The sequence below is a fragment of the Canis lupus genome, chromosome 33 (assembly GCF_048164855.1).
Source record: "Canis lupus baileyi chromosome 33, mCanLup2.hap1, whole genome shotgun sequence".
In the NCBI taxonomy this organism is placed as follows: Eukaryota; Metazoa; Chordata; class Mammalia; order Carnivora; family Canidae; genus Canis; species Canis lupus.
Genome location: NC_132870.1, coordinates 10,649,868 through 10,665,456, shown reverse-complemented (window position 1 = coordinate 10,665,456; position 15,589 = coordinate 10,649,868). Strand labels below are relative to the sequence as shown.

General features: G+C 43.6%; 1 protein-coding gene across 5 annotated transcripts in view; it reads right to left on the bottom strand.

Annotated features, from left to right (window-relative positions):
- Positions 1-15,589, bottom strand: part of AFF1 (ALF transcription elongation factor 1) — a 201,017-nt gene that overhangs the window by 12,461 nt on the left and 172,967 nt on the right. For all 5 annotated transcript variants that reach the window (XM_072810039.1, XM_072810037.1, XM_072810038.1 and 2 more), the window contains 5 exons: positions 12,857-13,804; positions 3,956-4,059; positions 2,750-3,002; positions 1,978-2,069; positions 1,746-1,806 (listed from right to left, as the gene is read on the bottom strand). In XM_072810039.1, the coding sequence (XP_072666140.1) occupies positions 1,746-1,806; positions 1,978-2,069; positions 2,750-3,002; positions 3,956-4,059; positions 12,857-13,804 (1,458 nt within the window). The remainder of the gene's footprint in view (positions 1-1,745; positions 1,807-1,977; positions 2,070-2,749; positions 3,003-3,955; positions 4,060-12,856; positions 13,805-15,589) is intronic.

The following is a 15,589-nucleotide window of genomic DNA, read 5'->3' as shown; positions in this document are numbered from 1 at the left end:
AGACTATGACTCCTCATATTTACTTACTCAATGCCATCTCTTTCATGGAATTTCCAAGATTTGTACTGGCCTTAGTGTACAAACAAAAGGAACTATAGTAAAACAATTTGCCAATATCTACTTCTCTGAGGGACGTATTCTGCAAGGCTAATAATGAAAATATTTCCGAGACAGCTCCTTCTGCAGCTCCAGAGACAGTGTTCAAGCAGTAGCATCCTCACCTCCCTACTCAACAGTGAGTACAATGCAGAGAGAAAATACATTCCTCTCTATTCAGTGGTGAACTTAACTACCTGGAATGCAAAATGAACTTATATGAGACCTTGCTCAATTAAAGGAGAATATTATAAAGAGATTGCCATTCTGGGTTTTATGCAAACCAGCATAACTTCACGGTGAAATGAGCTTTTATTAGCTATTAAAATGAGATGCAGCAAGGTATAAATCAGGACTGCCCTGTACACACGGGAATATATGGGCAGCTAAGGTAGGGAGTAGAAGAGGTGCATCTGGAATCTGTATAAATTAATAGCAAAACAGAAAGTTCCCTGGACTACTGTTTGAATAATGAAGGAACCTAGTGGCTGAAAAACATTCAACCTCAAGGTAAGTGTTAGATAACTGGCTGACAAAGCACTGAGTATTTACTCTCTTGCAAAATTCTAAAGGTTCTTACGGTTCTGGCACCAACTTTGGAGAGCTGGAAGACAGGCCAGAAAAAACACTGTCCTTTAGTGCAGACATCTTAATCTGACTCAGGCCATCCTAGTAACAGGGCTGTTTTGGAGACAGGTCTACATAGAGAGGCTTAATTTTGACCCCCTCACAGCATCCCGCATAGTAAGGACTTGATAAACATCTTGACCTGATGAACAGGGACTGATAAAGGGTCTAGTCCAGCCTTCCCTCGCCTGCCTGAGAAGAGATGCCCGCCTACAGCCTGGGGTTGAAGAACACCAGGCCAGGACATTAGTGGCCACCATGCTCTTCTCATGTGGTACAAGGTTCAGTAAGTGGTATTCGTAGGGGTTTGGGTTTGGAGAATACATTAAATAAATAAAAGCGCCCAAGTCTTAGATATTTAAACACAACAAAGGGCAAACATTATCTAATTATACTGCAGCAGAGAAGTAAAAGTACATTTAATTGCGTATGCAATTAACCACAAAAGCACCACTTTCCAGAAAGTCCCAACAGCCACTGGATAAAGACAGCTCATTTTTAAAAGTATGTTCACCAACAGTGCAATCATTACCTCCATCTTAAAATCTTACCTAATGGCACTGGTCTACTGTTCTCTCAGGTTATTATCTCAAGGGCTCTAAGACCATTCTGGAGCACAGACTACCTCATCTCCTGAAATGTTTCAGGTTAAACACAAACTGACAGACTTTGAATAGCAGACCTTGTCTTCTACATCCAAAGAACTGATCCACTGATCCAGTGGCATATATTAATTAAATCAAACACTTTTGGGTGGATTTAACTTCCATTCATTTACATATAAAACTTGTCACTAGGTACCCTGTACATTTGCCTATGTTCAGATGGAGTCAAAGAAAATAATTTCACTAAGAATCCCTTACCCCTCACTCCTTAAGACCCGCTGATCCCGCTTATTTCGCAGCCCATGTTGGCCCTCCCCACCCCACCCCTGCCGTCCAGTGATAGGGAATTCAATGAGATAACAGATATCTATCTTATCAGAAAACTTTCTACCAAAGGGATGAAAGAGCCAAACTGACCATTAACTCTGCTTTTTGCTTCAACTTTTTGGCCTCCTTCCTGTGAAAATCTGCTTGTTGTCTGAAAGAGAAGCAAACATCAGGGGTGGGTCACAGGAACCTGGAATTATTAAGACTGGGACAAGATGACCTTAAGACTATGAGGGCAGAAAAAGGATGGGAGGAGATGGGGGGGGGGGGGGGCGGTTTCAAATGAACGGGGTTGAGGGGGACAGAACACTCAAGGTCTTACCTGTCAGGCTTCACTGGAGGCTTCCCTGGTTTAGAGTTACCATTTGGCAAAGAAGGCACTAGAAAAGGATATGCACTATCTCCAGAAGATCCCTTTAAAAAAAATCATCATACAGCTCACACTCCAACAGTTAAAACCACTGACCACCCCTCTAAATTAGACCAAAATACCAGTTCAGAACAGAGAAAATCAAGCACTGTACAATTCAGCTTGGTCACCCATTTTCCCAACTAGATTCAACTGAAACTATAGGCTCTGGTTATACTGAGGACTAGAAAGATGTAAGACAAAAATGTCAAAGAGCACAGATAAGCTAAACATAACATTTTCTCTTAGTTGACACACATACACACCCACCCAGCCCAGGTCAGCAGAAGAGAAAGTGGCTACATTTTTCCCATTACAGCCAATAACGACAGTAGGTGACATGCAAACCAAGAACTAACCAGGTAGCATTCTTTACTGCAAGACAACTGATAGAAAATCAGCACGATAAAATCTATTCTGATCTTTCACCTCTGAACCACTTTAAGAAGAATAAACTGACATCTAAACAACATGGAATAGTAGTCATCTTTTTTATTCTCCTTCTCCCTTTTTTACTCTCCCTCTATAAGTTTAAACACAAATAACTCATTATTGCCTTATTAACAGTGATGAAGAGTTCTGAAAAATCATCATTGGGAACTTCTCTTATTTGGGAATTTAAAGTAAAGATGTAATGATGTGTTGATGTATTCCGTTCCGTTAAGTTCCAGCCTTGCCTGCTTACCTTGTGCTCTGTACTGCTTCCAGATCCCTTCCCCTCTACTTTTCTGTGCTTGGGAGTGGAAGAGTCTTTGTGGTTGCCCTTGCTACTACTGGCACTTTGGGAAGCGTCTTGGCTGGAGGGATCAGCTTCCCGCCTTGGCCTCTTTTGTGCAGGCTTGGATGGCTTCTGGGAGGATGAGGATGAGGATGAGGATGACACAGGTGGGGGGGGAAGCATCTCCTTCTTTGAGGGCTCAGAGGAGGGCCTGGGTGTTCTGGAAGGAAACATCACACAAAACTAAGTTAAGGCAGAACACGAAACACATTAGCTTAGTAGTTTAGTTGTAAAATGGCTGCTGACACCAAAAATTAACAAATCACAGAGCATGAAATCCATTCTTATAGAAAGGCCAAACTTCAGGGACTTCAGGTACCTCTGAGAGATCTAGTCCTATCTATGAATAATGGATTAAGTTGTGTGATTTGTCACTAAACTCATAGAGTCTGCCAGAGATCCTAACTTCCCCAACCAAGTTAATCTCATTAGCTGTGCCCCAACCTGGACCTTTGCTGGACAAGCGGGCAAGCCCAGCTGTCACCTTCTCTCTGCTCCTTCTTCCACCCTCCCTCTCAAATCTGTTGGCTCCCACCCAGTGACACTATGCATTTACTTTCTTTTGCCAGGTCATTTTATGCAGTGATTTCTTGAATAAACCAGGGAGTGAATAATAACTTTTTATATTCACAACTTCCTGGAATTAGCCGCCTGCCCTGTGGCCACCTCTCCCCAAAGCAGGAGACTTAGTGAGTCAGCCTGGATGTTCCCAGGCTCCCGGGGTTCAAGTGGTAGTTCCATCTGTCAAGAATTTTGTGACTATTGGCGTCACTTTCTCTCTGTGCCTCTGTCTCCAATTCTGCAAAGTAGGGATTATAAGAGTACCCTTCCTTTTTCATTAAAAATTATTTTAGAAAGAAATTACTTCCAGATGTTCAGGAAATTTTCCATTGTTAAAATGTCTTTGATAAACCTAGGTTTGGGCTCAATGAACTGTTCATTCCCAAAAGGGCCTCGTGGATGAAAGCAACATGAAACGAACTTAGCAAGTCATCAAAATGAGCTAGACAGTGTGTTGATCCACTCCTACTGCAGAAGAAAAATGATTTTGCCCTGTCGAGCCTGGGGAAGACTTGATCACCTTTCAAGGCCGCTGCTAATCTCTATACTCACTTTGTTTTGGAAGATTCTTTGTGGGGGGATGAAGATAATGACTGCAACTTGGTTTCTTTCTCCAGTCTGGCTTTCTTGCTGTCATGGTCTTTCTCAGCTTCAGCCTGTTAGCGTTGCATGACAAAGTACACTGTTAGGAACACAGGTGTACAGATAAAACAGAAAATGCTACACAGCAAATGGAGTAAGAGTAATTAGACTTCTGGTGACACCTCCACACACAGCAAACTTACAAGTACGTACACTGTATTTCGGGGGGTTGAGGGAAGCAATCGAGATTTGATGAGATTTGTACTGAGACAGGTTTTCACATAAGGAAGGCATATTCTTCCCACCCAGGGAAGGGAGGATGTCTAAATCATAGCTGACAACAGAAGGGTAAGTAATGGTCCTCAATATCTCACTGATGTTTTTCTAAATATAAAAGAATAAAACATGCATATTCACAGCAAGTAACAACAGATGATTTTTATAAGGACAGCCTCTCTCTTTCAAAAGGACTATCTGCTTATATACTTATACCCACTAATTTCTTTTTAAGAGATTGTCTTTATCTTTATATATATACATATGGACACACGTGTTTCTATTTTTCAAAAAATTTGAAAAAAAATGAAGGGTAAGTATAATTTTAATGAGAGAAGAGTATGAGCAGAAGAGCTATCTAATTCTATGGAGAGTCACATACCTCAAAAACATCTGTTTACACCAACTAAAGTGCAAGATAAACACACGCAATCATTAAGAGAACAAAGAATTCTTCATGGCAAAAGTCTTTTTCACTTGTCAACACACAGACCAAGCTTACAGCAAGTCTCACGTAGACTCAGTGACTTCACAGTGGCCTCCTTCCCACTGGTCTGGGCTCACGTAATGACTCCATGGGAAGAACAACAAGTGACAGTGCAGTGATTGGTGGGAGTCCTTCAATTAATTCTGATGCACATTTAGAACTAAACTCCTCCAACTGTCAGTTGTTCACCAAGAGAGAAATCTGGGACACCACCCAATCTAGGACAATCCCTAAAAAACCTGAAATCCTCTCTTAATGCCTTAAAGGAAAAAAACGTTCTTCAAATTAACTGATAGTGGGAGGCCCCAGTTTTCACCGCTGTCTCTCCCTCATTCCCTGAATTTCTCCAAGAAAAAGCAGTAAGTTAAGATGTGCAGGCTCAAGCTCTGCCCAGACGTTAATAGGCAGCCTGACCCCACTCAAAGGAAGGGTAACAGGAAAAACATGCCCCTCCTCCACCAGATATTCTGCAAACCAATGTGCCTGAGCATACACGTCCACTCAGCCCTTCACAACTCCACTGGAAAAAGTTTGTCTCCTTTCAAAATGGATCATTCAAGGTACCTAATACCTCCAATCTCCTGATGTGTGTACAAGTGAAAATATTAAGAAGGGAAAATATGGGTAGAGAAGAGAAATGAAATCCAAGGGCAGGCTTTCACTCTCCTAGAGGCCGATTCTGCATGGCCTGTGCACTCCCGACAGCCACCAGACAGTATCTAGATGGAACTCCAACACAGCTAGTCCAAAGGGACCAAGTTCAAAGGCTTAGTGCAAAAAATGGGAAATGTAATGATTTTTATATCGATTAAATGTTCAAGTGGTGCTGTTTTAGATATGCTGGATTAAATAAAAATCTAAAAATTATTTTCACTAGTTTTTTTTTGGTCTTTTTATATTTTTAAATGTAGCTACTAGAAAATTTAAAATTACATATGTAAAAAAAATAAAATAACATATGTGGTTTACATTGTACTGCTATAGTACTGTGCTACTGCAGTGCTGTGCTACAGTTTTCTAGTGCCAATCTGTAAATTGCACTCTGAACTTCCAACTAGTCAATGCAAAGAAGAAACTATGTAATGTACAGGTGAGGGGCCCCTGGGTGGCTCAGTCATTTAAGTGTCTAACGCTGGATACTGGCTCAGGTCATGATCTCGAGGTGGTGGGATGGAACCCCATGCTGGGCTCTGTGATCAGTGGGGAGTCTGCTTGGGATTGATTCTCTTTCTCCCTCCCCCTCTGCTCCTCACTTCCTCTGATAAATAAAATTAAAAAAAAAAATGTATGGGTTAGATAAGATAAAAAAGAGACCAGTTGCCCAGAAATAATAACCATTTATTACAGAAGACCAGAGAAAAAACATCTTGGGAGAGCAGGTAAGGAGATGATGTGAGGTACATAAATAGGCACATCTCAAAGGCACAGCTGAACAAGGAGAGGGCAATTCACACAGCTATTTCTCTTGTGGCATGCAGCAGGGGCCGGCCGCAGAATTCTGGAGCACAATTCAGAAGACATGAAAATGAAAGGTACCGGCACATGCCAGGGGAGCCCTCCTAGGTGGGGTTCTGCACAGCACACAGATCCACAATTCAACTCGTCCTGCTAACATTCCAGAGACCATCAATGTTGGCAGAGAAGAGAGTGAATTGGAAATGACTGGGTTAAAACAGAACCCTACTATTCTCCCTGTCAGTTAAAACCCTACTGTGCCTGGGAAGCCCGGGTAGCTCAGAGGTTGAGCATCTGCCTTCAGCCCAGGGCCTAATCTTGGAGACCGGGGATGGAGTCCCACGTCAGGCTTCCTGCATGGAGCCTGCTTCTCCCTCTGCCTGTGTCTCTGCCTCTCTCTCTGTGTCTCTCTCATGAGTAAATAAATAAAATCTTAAAAAAAAAAAAAAAAAAAAAAAAGGAGCCTACTGTGCCAAGAGTCTCTGCCACCACTGGGCCCAGTGAGTTCTCAGTTTTAAATTAAGGGCTAGAAAGTTGGCCTAGCAAGCCATGCAAAAAGATGGGAGATTTACCTTTAGGCCAAGTCACAGAATTTGCTAAAATACCCAGACAGATATTAACTTGTACAGGAGGTAGTTGGCAATATATACTTTTTCCAGTGGAAGGTATTTCCAGCCAATTAATGACACAGAGAATAAGTCCCCAAGGGAAAACCAGGCATAAACTGTCCACAAGGTTACTTCCTTAAAAACAAAACAAAACAAAACAAAACAAAAAAACCCCACCAAACCCCAGAGGTGGAGAGTTAGTTTTTGTTTGTATATCTTCATGCTGCTTAGGACATGCCGGTAACCCAAAGTGGTAGACCTTATATACCACACATGAAAATAAGATTCATAGTGAGTCAATCCTCACAAACTGGACATAACCTTGGCTTGTGCCAGTCGGTGACTCAAGAGAACAGCCAAAATAACCCTCAAGAAATCACCAAACACACGAACTTTGACACTAGCATTTAACACCCATGTTGGCAATAATATGCTCATTACACTGATACGCAGAACTTACAAACAGATAATATTTGGTAAGCTAGGAGAAAGTAAGCCATTAAACTAAATCAAACAACATTCCCCTTCTTGTGATTTTCCTTGCTTGACTGAGTTCAAGCCTGTGGGCTTGAGGTCAGTACTTCCGTACACTATGCACTTGAAACCTTGTCATCTTCTGTCTGGAACAGTCACAGAGGCTTCCCCGGAATAAACGTTTGTCAAGTGGCACAAGCTGAGCAGCTGAAGGGTGCAGTGGAGGCCCCTGGGCAAGCTGGGCTGTGCGACAACTCTCAGGGGGTGGATTTAGGAAAGCAAGCAGGGAGTCCAGCAACACTCAGTGGCAGGAGATGCAGTCTTGAATTCCAAGACTGAAAAGCAGGAGGCAAGGACTTCTGAAGGTTTTTCTGGGACAAGAAGCCATTTGAAAATGAGACAAGAGTGGGGTACTCACTCTTCAAGAGAAAAAAGAAGTCTCCTGTGCCCGTGGCTTACTTACAGGTCAACCCTGTATGAGGTCTGGGCTTTGGAAGTTCCCTTTTTCCAGAAGGATAAGCATCTCCACAAGCCTGCATCTACACAACAAAAGGAGGCTGTTGACTTGTTTGCTTTTCTCAACCAGTTGGATCAGGTGGCCCAGATTATCTGCCAAAAACTGCTCCACCTACAGGGTACAGCAGAAGGGCAAGTATGAAGACCATAAAAGGAAGAGATGGGACAGTGCTGAGCCAGGGTGGTTTCTGGGAGAGAGCGGCCTCATGCCTGCCCTGGCATCTGGCTCACCATCTAAGTACCTACAGGTAGCAGAGGGAAAATGAAGACAGCTTTTCTAGGATGGACACTCATTTCAGGCCACAGAGTTTCTAACAGGTAGAAGGTTGGTCTCCCTGATGCTTAGTTAGCTATGATAGAGACGACGAGCTTCTGAAAGGGAAATGGGTGGGGATGAGGGCGCAGGCCCTGGAGTGGCAAGAATGGGGACAATGGAAGGACTGAGCCAGGGATGACACTATCAGAGTCCGTGAACCCATCCTGAACTATGACCTTGTGCTTCTCTCCAATAATCCCCCCAACCAGATACCTGTGTACCAAAACAAAAGCAAACAAACAAACAAAAAACCCATCAGGTGTGAAAGAGAAGAACGAACATCACTGGACTGGGCAGAGTGAGCACACAGGAGTTCCAGAACTACGTTGGCTAAGCAGCCAGGTGATGTGAGAGCTTTCCCAGATCTCACCTAGGAAAGGGAGCAGCTGTACAAGCAACCCACAGGCTCTTAGCACTCAAACTCTAAGGCTGTCATCTCCCTCAGGGAAGCAAATGGGCTTGGTAGCACCTGGGGTTAGGAAAAGTAGAGAAGCAGCCATCTGGGAAATTCGAGGTGTGTCCCTGCAGGAGGTTCAAGAAGACGATGATACAGTGCCAATCAGCACCAAGAACGAGGGTGGGGACTTACTGAGAAGACAGATTAGAGGCACTGGGATAAGTATTACAAAAAACCCATTTTCCCCCCTTCTTGGTGACGAAACACACAGGCATGAGGATGGTTTATTTATTTATTTTAAAGATTTTATTTGTTTGTCAGAGAAAGAGAGCATAAGCAGGGGGAGAAGGAAAGGGAGAAGCAGGCTCCCTGCTTAGCAGGGAGCCTGAAGCAGTGCTCAATCCCAGGACCCTGAGATCATGACCTGAGCCAAAGGCACATGCTTAACGGAATGAGCCCCCCAGGTACCCCCATAAGAACAGTTTAAATCAGTCTTCACTATCATGCTCATATGTTTATGAGGCCCTTCTTGGGGTAACTAACAAAACATGATGAAATTAGACATCAATGGCCTTAGGAAACTATAAGGGATGACGTTTTAAACCCTTGATTTTGAAGAATAACTGGGAATGTTGGTCTGAATAAACAATCCAAATAAAGATGGTCAGATCTTGGATAGAAGGAAGGGACTGAACCAACCATTCACAAGCAATAAAAATGCGCACTCCCATCACATCCCATAATTTCCTTTTCCCGTTCCCCAAAACTGACATAATTGATAGCTCTGAAATGTTATTTCCCAAAATGCCAAAGCATCTTGGTCAGTGAAGCCATTATTTAGAAAAATGAAAGGACAGAGATATTTGTCTACATGATGGTTAGGACAGTCTGGCATTTTATTTGAAAGGCGATCTATACAATGATTGAAATTAAATGAGATATGATCTACAAAAGTGCCTAGAATATGCTAAAGTCATACATGGAGCTCTATGCACGTTAGATGTGTCATTAGAATATGCTCAATTGTGCTGCACTGTTTTCATTATATTGTACTTCCTGACTTCCGTTTGTCTTCCTAGTCTGCAAAGACATCAGCTTGATTTATGAATTAAGTAAGTGAAAATACAAGTAGTATTTTAAATTCTAAATTGTAAGCTAGATGATGAAATTCTGCAGTTTCTGTAGGGAGCATGATGTCAAGTCATGCCTATTTACTCCCACACTTTTCTCCATTTTTCGTCATGACCTGCCTCCCTGCCTCGTCCTTTTCTCCAGAGGCAACATGTGACAGCTTCATCAGAGCTGCCACAACCCACCATTATGTCTTTAGGATTATCTTCTCATGCTTTTAAGTCTAAAATCGTTACAAGGATTGGTTAACTCTCTGAAAATGTTTGCTAAATTTGGCACCATGAAAGAAACAGAGTTTAAACGAAAAGCTAAAGTTCAGGGGTGCCTGGCTGGTGCAGTCAGGAGAGCATACAACTCAATAGCAGGGTCATGAGTTCAAGACCCATGTTGGGCATGGGGTCTACTACAAAATAAAGAAAGAAAATACAAAAGAAAAATGAAATTTCACTCATGTGAAGAACCAGGCATGTTCTTCAACTGTTCTCATTACTTCCTCACAGATCTTTTTCTAGTGTTCACACTTAAAATGAAGATGAACAAATCGTCACCATCTGAGTTTGTGAAAGAGTGCACAGGCTTAACCTGAGAACAGCCCTGCCTGCCTTGAGGCCCAGGTGCACATGTTGGGGGGAACAGCTGCTCTGTGGGGAAGGCCTGAACAGGTGAATCAGGGTCCGGACAGGATGAAGTCCACCCATATAGGGCAGGATCTCAGGTTCATATGCTCAATATTCCTAATATCGGGCACACAGCAGGAATAAACCCAAAAGACTGTGATTCTCTGATCATGAAAAAAGTATACAGTTGATTATTTTTAAATTGATTTATCTGAAAGCTTCTAACTAGTGATATACTTTGGCAAGGAATTCCTGGTTGCCTAGATCCAAGATGTTCAAATGTAGCACAGTGGAGGAACTTCTTGAACCAAAGAACTAGCTTTGTACAATCTCAGCCCTGTGGTATGGCTCTGCTCCAGCAGTTCCCAGCTCTGCTAGACATTAGGATTTAGAAAACACCAATGGAGGGGGTAAGGTAGGGGGTGCAAATCCTGCCATAGGCAATAAAGGCTTCCCCAGGTGACCATCATGTGTAGCCAGGGTTTGGAACCACTGGTTCAGACCCTGATCCTGTCAGTATCACAGCAGAGAGGTAAACTGTTCCCAGGGGCAGATCTCTCCCTGCCTTCCAAAGCATTCAAGCAAGCATGTATCTGACTCAGATGAGCAGGTCATTATCTCTCCATCCTCCAAACAGAGAGAGATAAATGAGCCGCCCTGGTGGAGCAGGGCCAAGGGCTGGGAATGGCTTTCTAGAGCCTAGAGCGCACAGCTCAAATACTCAACAGGGAGAGCTGACTTTCCTGTTCCGGAGCTGCAAACAATGCTTCTAGACTTGCACTGGGGTATGGACTGGGACTGAGAACTGTCTGCAGAGCCTCCAATTTCTAATATTCCCATCCGGTTAGTATTTTAGAAGCGAATACTTCTCCCCAATCCAGCTAATGCAGAAGGTTCACTTGAGATTAGACAGGACCATGACAGGTGAGAGGTAAGTGATAAAATATTTCCCAGGAGGAAGGGGAGGTGAAGGAGGGTTGTGTTTTATTTATTTATTTATCTATCTATCTATTTATTTATTTATTTATTAAGATTTATTTATTTTACAGAGACAGGGAGTGGGGGGCAGGGCAGAGGGAGAGAGACTTCAAGCAGACTCCATGCAGAGCATGGGGCCCCACAAGGGGCTTGATCCCAAGACCCATGAGACCATAACCTGAGCTAAAACCAAGATTCATAGGCCTAACTGACTGAGCCACTCAAGGGCCCCAAGGAGTGTATTTCTGAACCTTTCTCAGGGATATGAGATGCAGGCGTTTTTTTCCTAGCCAGATCCATCGCCATTTCATCCATAAAGTTTTATACCTTTAACACACACACATATCATTTGAAAAGTTCCCTGACATGGGAATATGCCCTCCTCTAGCTGGAGCAGCACTACCAATTAGGACTTGAGCTGCCAGCTGCGGTTACAGTGGTAATACACACCCTCACATCTCATTCAACGAGCTTCTGGAGAAAACAGTCACCCTGTGCTATTTGATAAAGTCATGTTATATTTTTAACCTGGTGGAGTAATTGGTGGAATCACACAGACGGGACAACAGGCTTCAGGATCTTTTTGTCCTTTGTTATTCTTAGTTCAACTTCCACGACTGAGTAAGAAGTTTTTGGTGTACTTATAAAAGTGTTAAAATTTTTATCCCTTGTCAGCAGGAAAGAGTTGGCCCTTCCCGTGCCTTTTACTCTGAATCTGGAACAGATTAGGTTGGAATGCCACTAGGGGAAAAATTCACTTATCTTTCACCATGAAGCATCAGCAAAAAGTGTATCGGGGGCTCAGTGATTCAGGATATAGGAAGAAATGAGACTATCCAAAATAGTGGTATGTCCAAGTTAACTCAGGATCTTAAGTAATGTACAAATGTGGTTTTTTTTCATTGTGTTTGTTCCTTAAATGAAATCTCCAAAAATGGTGATAAATGAAACGACAGATTTTCATTACCTCACAATATATCCTTATCAGCCCGGTATTACTCCACAAGATATCCTAACCGCGTGTTTAATAGCTCTATAATTTTTATAACTTTCTGCTTATTAATAAAAGTCTTTAATAGAGGTCACAAATTCTAAATCTGGTAGTTTCAAATTAATGAGGTGTTAGGCAGCCATCAGTTAAAATACAGATATAGTATCAGTACTAAAAAGGATCCTACCAGAAGAGTAAGATTTAATATACAGCAGTTCTTTCAGTAATTCAGAATACTGATTAAAATTTCAGTTCATGTAAGATATTAATTTCAAGGGCAAAACCTAATAATGGGTCAGGTGGCAAATACCAATGTTATCAGAAAAAAAGTGCACCTGAAAATGCTAGATTATCCTAAAACAAGATAGCTTTTTCAAGGACTGCCTCACCTCTTCTCAAACTAGCCAGACTGCTGAAGGGATCCAGCATTTGGTAATGCCTGCCGGCAGAGTGGGAAGCACGCAGGTCCCCAGGGACAGGGTCATTCTGGTATAGGAGCAAAGGCTATAGCAGATCAAAGCAAAGACTTCCCGCCTCTTCTAAGACAATTCGGGTCACAGCCAGCTCCGGGCCAACAGTAGGTACAATCCACCCTGCAGAGCGCGGCCCTGCCCTCTACACTCACCTTTCTTTTTTTGACCAACTTGCTGGAGTTGTCTGCGCCTCTCTTCTCCAAATCGGGCTTCTTCCCTGTGGGGGGCTGCTTGTCCTCTGGCTTCTTCTGCCGGCCCCCTTTCCCAGGAAGCTGGGGTATCCGAGAAAGAAGGTCCAGGGTTATCTTCACCATCAAGATGGGTGGGGGAGGAGGGTCCCTGAGCGGCGACAGCAGCTTGGTGTCTCTGGCAGGCCCCGGGAGCTTGTCCTTCCTGCGGTCCTCCTGGACCACCACTGCGCGCCGGCAGCCACTAGTCCTGCCGCCACCGCCGTGGGGCGGGCCCTGGCTCTGGGTCAGGGGAACCAGGGCAAAGTGCTCGGGGCTCCTGGCCCCCGCATTGTCCTTCGTGGGCTCGGGGCCCGAGAGTGCCTTTGAGGGGGCCAGCGGCCCGCTCTGGTGCTTCTTGCGGTCACCGGGGCTGGGCGCGGCGGGCTTGGGCTCCCTGCTGTCGCCGGCGCGCGGCCTCCCTTTCGTCTTCACCTTGGGCTTGTCTTTGGAAGGCTGGTCTCTGGAGCCGGACGGAGGGGGGCCCGGCTCGCTCTCCACCTGCAGGCCGGCCCGAGGGTCCGCCGGCGTGGAGGCCTTGCCCGGCTTCTTGGGTTGTTTGGTTCCCACAGTCTGCCTCGGCAGGGCCTCCTGTTGGGCCGGGGACTTCGGACAGCTCCTCCTGCCGGGGTGAGGGCCCTCGGAGGAGCCCCGGGGGGCTTTGCCGGAGCTCTTGAGGGGAGGATCTTTGGATTCCGAGAGCTCGTGACCAGTGGTGGGGCCGCTGCTGTCGCCTCCCCCCTTGCCCTTACTGTCTGGGTGCCGAGGCGGGGGCTCTGCGCTCCCCTCCTGGGTGTCTGGTGGGGCTGCCGGTTGGCTGACTTTGGTCAGCCAGTTGTCCAGCTGCCATTTGTTTGTTGTAGGAGGCTCAGGCTAAAAACAATGGAAAAGAGAAAAACGTGAGCTGACCGATGATGATAAAAACTCTTCTTCTGTGTTAGTCAACCAATCGTACACAACCCCTGCCTCCCACCCCCACCCGGGGAGAAATGCAATCATTCCAAACCTAAGAATTCAAGTCCTTTTTATCTTTCTCTAATTACAGGTCAGAGTCTCTTAATAATTAACTCAACACAATCTTCCAGTCCGTTTGTGCTACAGGAATTTTCGCTGTAGCAGATGTTGACTAGTAATAGACCATGAGATACTGACCAACCTAGACAACTGACAATTGCTGAGAAATCTTCGTAATGTGAAGTATTTTGTCCTAATGGTAATTATAATTTAGACAGAATTGACACATTATTTTGGTTTGTAAACTATCAGAAAATAAAGGGAGAAATGAAATAAACAGAATCCTTTTATAAAGAGGAGTTTCAGAAGGCTAGTGAATAGACTAATTCTTAGTGATTACCTATAGGCTTTAACCCCCTTTTTTGGACCTAACTTTTCAACTGAAAATGACTTTCCTGAAGACTTGATTGCATTACTTTTACTTACTTAAAAACATTAAACACTTATACTTGACAAGGTTTGCAGTATATCATGGATAACAGCCTGACTTTCAAATTTTACGCCTTGGTAAAAGAGTAAGTGAAGTCACAGTAACCCACCTAAAGTTAGTCCCACTTGAATTCTTTAAAAATCAAACATTAAGTCTCCTGTTACAATCTTATCTGAAATAACATCTATTTTTCTGAGAAACACAGGGAGACTCCACAGCACACAATTAAAAGCAGTGAGATTATACTGATTATATATACATCTGACGAATGAACAGAAGTTTCTGACTTCTCCTGATACCCTGTTCTTTAAATCTTTGTTGCTATTGATGTATCCCAACTCATCTCTCCAAGTAGATTATTAACAGAAGACCCAATGGCATTTCTATCTCCAAGTTCCACTATTATCTTGCATATAGTGCTATACATGAGATATTAACTTGAGCATTTCTACAGACCTATTAATGTACCTACACTTATGCCATACGGAAACATATTCATGTCTAATACAGTAAGCAATGATCACATCTTTTAAAAGGGCAGTACAGGGCAGCCCGAGTGGCTTGGCAGTTTAGCGCCGCCTTCAGCCCAGGGCGGGATCCTGGAGAACCGGGATCGAGTCCCACTTCGGGCTCTCTGCACGGAGCCTGCTTCTCTCTCTGCCTGTGTCTCTGCCTCTTTATCTCTCTCTGTGTCTCTTATGAATAAATAAATAAAATCTTTAAAAAATAAATAAATAAATGGTGATGGTACATCACCATTATGCTACATGTTTTTAAGATCCATTCATTCTGATAGGTGGCTTGTATGAATGACTAACTCATATACACAAAGCACCAGGAAATTAAATGAAAGATACTCCACATGGGATTTAACAGGATAGATAGATTATGGATAAGGAGATCATTCTAGTAGGGGGATGATATTTTACAGGGAGGACTGCTAACAATTTTCCCAAGAAGAATGTCCCAAATTATTCAACTCTATAAAAACACAACAACCTAATATATCAGGATGTGTGGATATAATGTAAAGAGTTTTCGGCCAGGAAAAAGGTAATAAAATGACCAGGTAGGTAGTTTGGGCTTGGTGTGATTACAACAGAAGAGCAACTTTAAGGAGCCTGGTAGGACCAAACTTTGGCCACAAAGAAGGCTGCAAAACTGTTTTATTTCTGGCTACCTCTTATTGCTGCTTAATATAATAGGTCTCCTTC